Here is an 11,575-nt window from a genome sequence, read left to right as displayed (position 1 = left end):
ATTATTATTATTATTATTATTATTATTATTATTATTATTATTATTATTATTATTATTATTATTTTTTTTTTTTTTTTTTGCGCAAGGGCAAGCGTGGAAATCTGCTACACCAAGGAGGGAATTACAACTCCAAGGATCAGACCGTCTCAAGGAGGCGCAACAATTTCTCCGAGGTGTGCGGGGTTGGCTTTCTACTCCTGTATAGGCCGACCCGCTAAAACCACACCCTTTTCTTGGAACCGTTTACTCTTACTTGCGGAACTGCCGTCTGGCTTTACACTTCGCAAGTAAAACGGTTCCCTTACCTTCACCTTCCGGTTCCGGAACTTCGTAGCCTACTCTTCCTTCACTTGCTCAAGGCTGGACAGAGAGGAGAGGGGATCTAAATTCTCCTCCTCCCCCTTCTGCTTGATCCCTGCCGAGCATTTAAGCATCTCCCGGTCAACCCGGGTCTTCCGTCTTTATCCTTTGTCGACATAACCTTTATGACAAAGGTTTCGATATGTCTCCAGGAGTCCACACTTTGGAGCATGATAGAGACCATGGTATCGGGGTTGAATCGAGTCTCAACCGCCGTAAACACGGCTTCTCTATCCTCGCTCCAGTGCTCACAGGAAAATAGCGTGTGTTCTGCGTCATCGATTTGAGCATCGCAGTACACGCATTTCGAAGCTTTTCTTATTTTGAATCTATGGAGGTAATGGCCGAAACAACCATGACCTGACAACGCTTGTGTCAGGTAATACCCAACTTCGCCGTGCTCTCTATCAAGCCAGGTGGCGAGGTGAGGAATCAGGCGGTGTGTCCACCTACCTTTTGAATCCCCATCCCATCTCTCTTGCCATCTTTCAACGAGACGTTTCCTCGCTTCATTGCGAATAGCCGCCTTTAGGCTATTACAGTTCTCTTGTTCCAGCGAGCCCGCTAGGTCCTTCCTTAGCCTAAAGACCTCCTGTCTTTCTCTCGCCAGTAAATCTACTGGCGGAGTGCTCGCCAGAACTAGGACTGCACTCGTTGAAACCGTTCTGTAGGCTGAAACCACTCTCCGTGCACAGCTTCCGTGTACGGAGAGTAGCTTATCAGAGATGCCGCGGTTCTTTAGGGCTTTATCAGCCCATGCAGGGGCAGCATAGAGCTGCTTTGCTAGACCCGCGGTCGCCACCAATCGCCTTTTCTTTTCCCTGGGGCCGCCGACATTGGGCATCATCCTCGAAAGGTTCCCAACGCACTCAGCGGCCTCGAGTGACTTGATGTTACAATGTTGGGAGAAGTTTAACCTTCTATCCAACGTCACTCCCAGGTACTTAAGATTATTCCCCCAGGAGACTTCGGTCTTCCCGATTTGAATCGGAGGGGTTGTATAAGGTCTCCGGTCTGTGACGAGCAAGGCTTCAGTCTTCTCAATGGCCATTTGAAGGTCATTGAGGTCTAACCAGCGTTTTACTCGTCTCAGACTTTCATTGATCCTTATTTCAAGGATTTCTAAGCTCTGCGCGCAACATACTATAATGACGTCGTCTGCAAAGCCGACTAAAAACGTATCTTCAGGTAGGTCGATTTGCAGGAGTTCGTCATACATGACGTTCCATACAAAAGGACCCACCTTAGAACCTTGGGGAGCTCCACATGTCATATCGTATTTGATATGACACGTGTCGCTCCTGTACACAACCCATCTGTTGCTAAGATAGTTGTCTATCATTCGCAACAGATAAGTTGGCACCTTCTTTCGTTTCATTGCTTCAATGCAATGGTCCCACCTTGCAGAGTTAAACGCATTACGTATGTCGATGGAAACGAGCGCGCAGAATCCTTTCTTTTTCCCCTCTTTGGCTTTCTGCGCCTTATTGACAACAGTGAGTATTGCATCAACTGTTGACCGGCCTTTTCGAAAGCCAAATTGATTCTCCGATAGGCTGTTTTCGCCTACCAGGATTTCCTGAAGTCTCTGCAGAACCATACCCTCTAGAAACTTACCCATCGTATCCAATAAACATATTGGTCTGTACGATGTGACCTTATCTAGAGGTTTGTCTCCTTTCCTAAGAAGGACCAACTTCTGTATCTTCCAGTCATTGAAGAACTCTCCAGCTTTCAAACACGCATTAAAGACGTTGAGAAGAAGCTCTGGGTAGACAGCGGTCACCTCTTTTAGGATTTCGCTGGCTATTCCGTCATTGCCTGGCGCTTTGCCATTTTTCAACGTCTTCGCCACCTTTTTTAGTTCTTCAAGCGTGAAGAGCTCTTCCCTCTGTACTACACAGTGAGTATAGTCCTCCCTGGGGATCGGTTCTACATGGGGGAATAATGCACTTATTATTTTCCGGACCCAAATCGGATCATCTAGACCAGGGGTTTTTTGTCTAGCCACCAATTTCTTGGTGACAATCTTGAACGCCAAACCCCATGGGTCATTTTCGGATTCACCGATTAGGTCCTTCCAGCAACGGCGTTGGCTATTTCGAACCGCTTGCTTGAAGATAAGCCTGGCTTTACGCCACTTTTTTTCGCAGCTCGGAGTTCCCCTTAGAATGGGTATATTTCCTCCTAGCTGCGTGGCATTCTCCTCTAAGGCAAGCGAGTTCGTCGTTCCACCAGTACACAGATTTCTTCCTTGCTCTTCTTGTCTGCCGGCGAGGCATGGACCGGTTGCACGCATCGACTATAACACGCCTCGCCTCTCGCACGGTATCATTGAGAGAAACTGGTTTTTTCATCCAGTTGAGTTCCTGGATGAGTCTCGACTCTTCTAGAGCTTCAACCAGTCTCTCTCTATTTAGTCTCTTGAGGTTCCAGGAGGGGTCCTTTCTGCTTTTCCGCAGTTCAATATTCCCTCCCGGATTTTCCTCAGAGACTAGAAACTCTATGTACCGGTGGTCACTCATGGTTTCTTCGTCCATCACTCTCCATTTCTTTATCCTGCGAGCCAGGCGGGGGGATGAGATTGTTATATCCAGGATAGATCCTGATTCCCCCCGCCTAAATGTGAACTCCCGACCCCGATTTATCACCACCAGGTCATTCGCAGAGACCATGTCGCCAACCAAGATCCCCCTCCTGTCCAAACGGGTCTCCCCCCATTCCGGGGACTTACTATTGAAGTCACCCGCAATGAGGACTTCCCCGCCGAACGTCCTAAGACTTTCTTCAAGAGAACGGATCTCGGCGTCGAACTTTGTGATGGGATCATTTGGGGAGAAGTAGCAGCTGTATACTCGTATACCAGCCACCTCCACCCAAACGAAACCATCCCCAGTCTCAAGGAATTCACCGATGGTGAGTTCGGGATTGCATATCAGTATGCCGGACCTCCCTGATGCATCCTGAAACCAGTTTGAGAATCCTTGCTTTTTATACTGTTCGCTCACGATCAGTATATCAGCTCCTCTCTCCCTGGCAGTCTGCTCAGGAGGTCTTGTGCGACGCTGCCTCTTCCAAGGTTGACCTGGAGAAAACTTAATTTGCTTTCAGCTTACGAAGTTCCTCCTTATATATTGGGCAGGACCCAGATCCTGGGATGTGGTTTGTTTCCTTCAAACCTTTATCCTCACAAGTTAAGCACTTACCATGGCTTTTGCATTCCTTGTGGGAATGGTCGGAAGAACCACACCTCCAGCATGCCTTGCTCCTGTCGGGTCCTTTACAGGTCTTAGACACATGTCCGTAGCAGAGGCACCTGAAGCATCTGTCCACTTCGACTCTAGGTCGGATTCTACAGTTTATCCAACCTATTTTCACCTTGGCCGATTTTAGTACCGCATCTGCGTCTGCTTCGGGGAGCTGCACTATTGCTAGTTTTTCCCCGCGGCGCAAGGTGATGAGTCGACAGGACACTTCCGTGTCGGTCCTGCCCAATGTTTGGCGGACCGCTTCGACTACGTCTCTTTCCTCCGTGGTCTCATCGAGATCCCTGATCTCGAGAGACCTTTTTGTCACAATAGGAGTGACTTCCGCCTTTTCTTTAAGGGCGTCAGTCAACTTCCTTCCGAAGCCTGTTACCCCCTGGCTTCTCCTGAGAACAAGAAGCAACTCCTGCTTTCTTGTTCTCCTGATTGCCAGGACCTCGGTTCCGGTCTCGGCGGGGTCGACCGACGTCTTTAATTGCTTCAGGATGTCGGCGTAGGATTCATTTCCCTTCGCCGTCACCCTGATAGCCTCCGTATTCCTTAGTTTTTTTGAGGAAGAGGCTTTTTTTTCTCCGTTTCCTGTTTTCTTTTTTTCTTTTTTTGGGGGTACTTTTACCCACTTTCCCTCGGCATTGACTTTCTCCGTCTGAGTTCCATTGGCAGGCAAGACTTTTGCTTCCTGCTGGATTTCCTCAGACGTCCTCTTCTTCGACACTCTCTCTTTCGGAGAGGTCGAAGCTCCCCTTTTCAGGGTTTGTGCCGAGGGGGGTTTTCCTTCCCGCTTGGGCTGGGGTGTCCCTGGGGTTCTAGGGGTGTTGGTAGGGGCACTTTTTTTAAACTTTGTCCTAGGTGTACTCGGCTGTTCCAAAGTTCTTTGGAGTTTATCAGCCGAGCAGCCAACGGCAAGGCCCGCATTTTTGGCCGTGCTATACACCTCTTTTACTATTTTGACTCTCTCCTTGAGCTCATTTGGGGTGTTTTTTATAAACGCCCCTTCAATGTCATGGATAGCCTTGTCTAAGGCTTCCATTCTACCTTTGAGTTCCTCCACAATATCAAGGAGCAACTTGCATGGCCCTGCCCATAAGGGCGTGGAGGAACCTCTCCTGTTTCCTTTGGCAGAAATTCTAGCCTGTTGCACTACCGAAGCCATAGTACCAATTGCCCCTTCATTACTTTCAGAGGGGGCCCGGTAGACTTCGGCTGTCACCTCAATTTCTTTAGGAATTTGAGGGTGCACCACAGGTGGACTTTGGTCAGTGTCCATTCCTTCGTTATCGAATGATATTTCGTTTTCCAATTCAATTATTTTTTGGGAATCCATTTAGTTTGTTTCACCAGCGCATCGTCTGTGGAGGGGCGGGTCGCCTAAGGTGAGAACGGGTACACCCACGGACGGCTATCCGCGCACGAATAGTCGTCCGACCCCAGTACTCTGGGGCCCACCAAGCGCTTAGCCAGTCCCGGAATACACGGACGGACTGGACTCGCCCGTAGCAGTATGGATTCCGACCTCCATACCCACCACAGACTTCCTGATCAGGGTCCGAAGCATTATTATTATTATTATTATTATTATTATTATTATTATTATTATTATTATTATTATTACTATTATTATTATTATTATTATTATTATTATTATTATTATTATTATTATTATTATTATTATTATTATTATTATTATTATTATTATTATTATTATTATTATTATTATTATTATTATTATTATTATTATTATTATTATTATTATTATTATTATTATTATTATTATTATTATTATTATTATTATTATTATTATTATTATTATTATTATTATTATTATTATTATTATTATTATTATTATTATTATTATTATTATTATTATTATTATTATTATTATTATTATTATTATTATTATTATTATTATTATTATTATTATTATTATTATTATTATTATTATTATTATTATTATTATTATTATTATTATTATTATTATTATTATTATTATTATTATTATTATTATTATTATTATTATTATTATTATTATTATTATTATTATTATTATTATTATTATTATTATTATTATTATTATTATTATTATTATTATTATTATTATTATTATTATTATTATTATTATTATTATTATTATTATTATTATTATTATTATTATTATTATTATTATTATTATTATTATTATTATTATTATTATTATTATTATTATTATTATTATTATTATTATTATTATTATTATTATTATTATTATTATTATTATTATTATTATTATTATTATTATTATTATTATTATTATTATTATTATTATTATTATTATTATTATTATTATTATTATTATTATTATTATTATTATTATTATTATTATTATTATTATTATTATTATTATTATTATTATTATTATTATTATTATTATTATTATTATTATTATTATTATTATTATTATTATTATTATTATTATTATTATTATTATTATTATTATTATTATTATTATTATTATTATTATTATTATTATTATTATTATTATTATTATTATTATTATTATTATTATTATTATTATTATTATTATTATTATTATTATTATTATTATTATTATTATTATTATTATTATTATTATTATTATTATTATTATTATTATTATTATTATTATTATTATTATTATTATTATTATTATATTATCATTACCTGAAAATTGACTTTTATTGTTCAATGTTTACGCATACATGTTTTTGATTCACCGTAAAACTTATTCATTACAAATTTCAAGAAAATATTTTTAAAAATTCTATAATTGTTACATATTTATATTAATTAAAAGTTTTAAAGGTATGACAAATTATGACATTCTTTCAATCAGGTGTCGTTACCGAAATTAATTTGGAGGTTATATATCCACGTTCAAAACAAAGCTAAATTTTTTTTCCAGTAGTTGGCAATTCCGCAAAACATTCGCGTAACTTACGTGTACCTTTCGCGAAGAACGCTGGAAATTCTTATTGTGGATACAGCCTAAAACTTTCAATGTAAAGTACATTATATGTTTAAAATTCATTAAATAAGTTAATAATAAATAGATTAAAAGTTTCCAATAATTTTTCGATTAAAAAAAAAAAAAATAATAAATTCTACTCTTTATTTATTATTTATTGCACAAAAAAATAATTGCAAATTGTTTTCTACTATTTTTAAGTTGAGGTTAGACAAAATGATTAAAAATACTGTTACAAATTTTCAAAATAACAATACTAATATTTAAAATACATATTATTAAAAGGGAAATTGTTTTTACTTACCTTAATTTCTTTATTCAGTAAAACTGTCTCACAGTCTTCCATTTAGCAATTTCTTTGTTTACATTCTGTTAAAAATTATTTGTTTTGACATTTCAATAACCACTAATTGCTCCATCTCTTGGTCAACCTCTTTCATCATTTACTATTATATTTACCAACGTTTCCATTTTTCCGAGGGCGCATGGCGTTTTATATATTTTGTTTACGTTGTCATAAGTCAAGCACTCTGAAGTTTAATAACAGTGGACAAAACCAACTTTGGACAAAAAGATGCTTGTACGAACTATATCTATATTCACTCACTCGCTCGCGTCGAGTTATAGCATGCAGGCAGAGATATGCGTATATATAGATATAGACACATGTAATGATATATATGAGTCAATGCTTCAATATAATATTAGAAATAATCATAATTTTAGATTATCACACGGAAAAAATTAATTCAGTGTATTTTACAAAACTGTAACGGAGTAGCGGATGCAGCTCTTTACGAAACATAGTTTTGTAAAATATGTCACGAAATATTCAGGATAAACTCCAAAAATATTCAGTATAAACAACGAAATTTCAGTAGTTTTTCCGAAAATATCCATGACATTTTACAAAACTCAGTTTCGTAAAAAGCTGTATCCGCTGCTCCGTCACAGTTTTGTAAAATATACTGAATTAATTTTTTCCGTGCAATTTTTAGAAGATTAAGAATAAAGATTTGTTTACTATTATTTTTACTACTTATTATATATGTCTATATAAATAAAATATATTTTTAACACAGAAAAAAGGAGTGGTAATATTTCGAAGGGTAGAGGGTAAAAGTAAGTTGGTTAGTGGGTAAAAACAATATAGGGTAGAAGGTAAAAATAATAAGAGGTAAAAACTCACAAGCAATTCACTTCATTCGAAACAAATGACAAAAATGTCAAAACTTTCACTGAGGTTAAAATAAAATTTTTCTGTAGTAAGTTCATTGGATAGTAAAAAATTATTAATTGATTTTCTACTCAAAAATAATAATTAAATTCAGTAATTTGATATCAGTTTTGTTTAAAATGTATAAAGTGTTTTAAGTATAATAGAAAGATGAGATGAAATCAATGAACTTCTATAGACAAGTTCTTTAAATGTAATAGAAGTTCTTATATGATATATTCAAGAAACATTTGATTTTTCCAATATTTATTAGAAAAAATAAAATTAAAAACATTTTGTAAATTGGGTCAATATAATACTTACCCTGGGTACATTGTGTAAAATTAACCCAAATTCAACTTCAATAAAAATTGGCATAGTTCATTCAAAATTTGAGTTCGTTTTGAGGATTTCTTCGAGGTTTGTAATTTACAAATTCCCATTCGTATACAAAACTTTTTTTAAAAAGTTTATTTGTAATTTGACAGTCAAAGAATAACTGTATGAAACTAATTAATTATAACTTAATCAAATTACAGTGTTTCTGTATCTCTGTATCTGAAATAATTAAACAATTATCTTTCTCATTATTTATATGAAATTTTCATGAAATTCGTGTTGAAGATAAGGCTATGGCTCTGAAGTACTCTCTGTCCTGAAAATAAAAGCGGATTTGTTGATGCATTGGTGTTTATCGTTTCAAATACTTAATACTTCGTCATTAAGTTCTTTTCCGTTGATAACATTCAAAAAGTTTTAAAACGGTGAGTAATAAAGTTTTGGATAACTTTAACTATATTCTGTTTTAATTTGCTTTTCAATTATAAGCATGATAATATATTTTTATTTAAATTCATATTTCAAAAATATGAAATAAACAAAAAATCATCTCACACACACAAATTACGAATAGGTATTTGATAAAATTTAATAATTTATTGCTTATTTAGTATTCATCTTTTGTCACACTAAAAGTAAATTATAACCACCATTCCTTTTTCAATATACATATAGGTATCTCATGCATAAAGATTTATAAATGTCTGTTTCTAACCTCAGAATGATCGAAATTATGTACACTATTGACTTTGTTTAGGTTTACATACTGTACAAATATATTAAGGCTGATTCTACAATAAATTTCTTTGCATCGACAAAATAATACCTTTGTAGCTTGGCGTGGAGGCGTTTTTCACACTTTTTAAAACATTTTCTTCTACCGACAGTCGCATAAATGGACCTGAGTAGAGAATTCAAATTCTATTCTCGCTTAGACTAATATGCCTCTGTGGGAATTATTGTTAGAATATATAAAATGACCAGAAGGTTTTCCCACTTGTTAAAATAATAATAAAACTGATTCCATATACAATTAATATTTAACACCATTTATTATAGATAAAAGAAATGAGGTTATAAAGTAACAAGGGTACATGTGTTGTACCAACGACTGCCGGATTTATACTATCTTAATTCTCATTACACTTACATATAGATTTACATTACATTACATATACTACATACACTTACATATGTACATCACTGCGCAACTCTAACATGGGTCATATATTATCTAGAAAGGTAGTCGCGTTCCGCGTTACTATGTTCAGTCATGAACGTGGGGAAAGAGAGAGGGGAAGCATCGAGCCTACAACTCCCCACATACTCCCCCCCGAGTGTCAACGATAAAATGTTATAAAAAATTTAATTTATCAAGTATAAAAACATTATTTAAAAAAAATAGAATTCTTTTTCCTAAAACAGATTTTTTTATAAAATATTTTATAATTATATTATAGCTAAAGTTAACTTTTTAAAATATTTACAAGTTAGAAAAAATATAACTTCTCTTTTTATTATTATTTAAAAATTGCAAAAAAAAAATATTATAATTTAATTCCTATAAATCTTGATAAAGTTAAATCAAAATTTTCGTAAATTTTACTTTTCTAAGGTAAGTTAAATGTAACTTTTTTCTTTTTGTTAACATAAGTTCTTAATACTGGTTTAACTTTTAATACTGTTTCAGGATTCGCAGTGACAAGAACATGTGACGTAGAATTTACAGGTATATTACACGTAGTTTTTATCACAGGTTCGAGTGCTACATCTGCGTCGTCGCGTACAAAAAAGGCGGGTTTTAAGTTTTCGACAGAAACTTGCTTTTTTACGCCGTTAATTTCAATTTCATAAACTCTTTCAGATGTGCGATTGACTACTCTATGGGGACCAGAGTACGGGCATTCAAGTGATTTTTTTGTAAACGCTGCTTTTAGAAAAACGTGTGTACATGACTCTAAATTCTTATGGACAAAAATTTTTCTTTTATCATGATGTTCGACGGGAACTGGTCGTATGAGACGCATGTGCTCTCTAAATTCTTCAAGAAAAAATTGAGGGTTAGGTGAAAAATCCTCAGGTAAGACAAATTGACCAGGTATTCTAAATGTTGTCCCGTAGATGTATTCAGCCGGTGATGCCCCCGACTGTAAAACATTGTTACGTAATCCCATCATGACTACCGGCAAAGACTGGATCCATTGTTTTTCCGAATGACACATTATTGCAGTTTTTAAAACACGATGCCAGCGTTCCACTATACCATTAGAGGCAGGATGGTACGCCGTTGTTCGTATTCGTTGACAACCTGTCAACTTTAGAAGAGCCGAAAACAATTGAGATTCGAACTGACTACCTCTGTCAGTCGTTAAAGTTTCAGGTGAACCGAAGCGACAAATCTAACCATCAAAAAACGCACGAGAAACTGTAATCGCGTCTATACTCTTCAAAGGAATGGCCTCCGGCCAACGAGAAAATCGATCGATAAGAGTCAAACAATATCGATAACCGTCGCACACCGGAAGCGGACCAATTATGTCCATGTGAACATGGGAAAATCTACTTTCCGGTGCAACGAAATGTGACGGTTGCATCACAGTGTGACGATTGACCTTCGACTTTTGACAAGGCAAACAATTTCTACACCACTCCTTGATATCACGGTTCATTCCTGGCCACACGTACGACTTACAAATGACCCTACACGAAACCTTGGCGCCAGGATGTGCTGGATCATGAAGAAGATGGAAAATACGTTTTCGCAGGGGAAAAGGAATAAAAGGACGTAGAACCTCTCCCGAAAGGTCACAAAAAATGGCGGTGTGATCATGTCCGTGAAGTTAGCACCACAACTTTATCACAATCAACTTTTTTTTCTTTAAAACGTTTGTTGGTCGTTTGATAGTGTTTGATAGTTGATATTTAACGTTTGATAGTAAAAAATAGAAAAAATAAACAACAATCAAATATTGCGGTGCTATTTTCACACTGCACCCCAATTTCAATAAAACACTAATTTTTCATTTGTAAACGTTTGTTGGTTGTTTGATAGTGATTGATAGTCAATTCTGTACGTTTGATAGTTGAAATAATATTAAATATTAACATTATTAAAAACATTTATCCATCTCACATTCCACCATATGCGCATGCGCAAAACATTCTCTCGCGGCATATTCAAATAACAGAAACAGATTATCCTATTCAATAATACAAACAAAATGCAATATTTCGAATTTTTGTTTATATATCATAAAATTAAATTATCGCCTTTCAAAATTATTAAAACAAATTATTCAAAACGGCTTAATTAATCAACAACAGGCTGCGTAACTCAAACACTTCGAATACACCAAAATTTTTTCAATCAAATCGATAGTTGGATGTTTGATAGTAATTGATAGTTGCTTAAAA

At 35.6% G+C, this 11,575-nt stretch overlaps 1 protein-coding gene across 1 annotated transcript; it reads right to left on the bottom strand.

Annotated features, from left to right (window-relative positions):
- Positions 1-9,771: 9,771 nt before the first annotated feature.
- On the bottom strand, positions 9,772-11,331 carry LOC127285387 (uncharacterized). The gene has a single exon (XM_051311368.1). The coding sequence runs from the start codon at positions 10,381-10,383 to the stop codon at positions 9,772-9,774; it is 612 nt and encodes a 203-aa protein (XP_051167325.1). The 5' UTR covers positions 10,384-11,331.
- Positions 11,332-11,575: the final 244 nt, after the last annotated feature.

This window comes from Leptopilina boulardi, unplaced genomic scaffold, assembly GCF_019393585.1.
Source record: "Leptopilina boulardi isolate dan_hultmark-lab unplaced genomic scaffold, ZJU_Lbou_2.1 LbouV2_332, whole genome shotgun sequence".
Classification (NCBI taxonomy): Eukaryota; Metazoa; Arthropoda; class Insecta; order Hymenoptera; family Figitidae; genus Leptopilina; species Leptopilina boulardi.
Note: the sequence above shows the minus strand (reverse complement) of the source record. Positions and strands in the feature narration are given on the sequence as shown.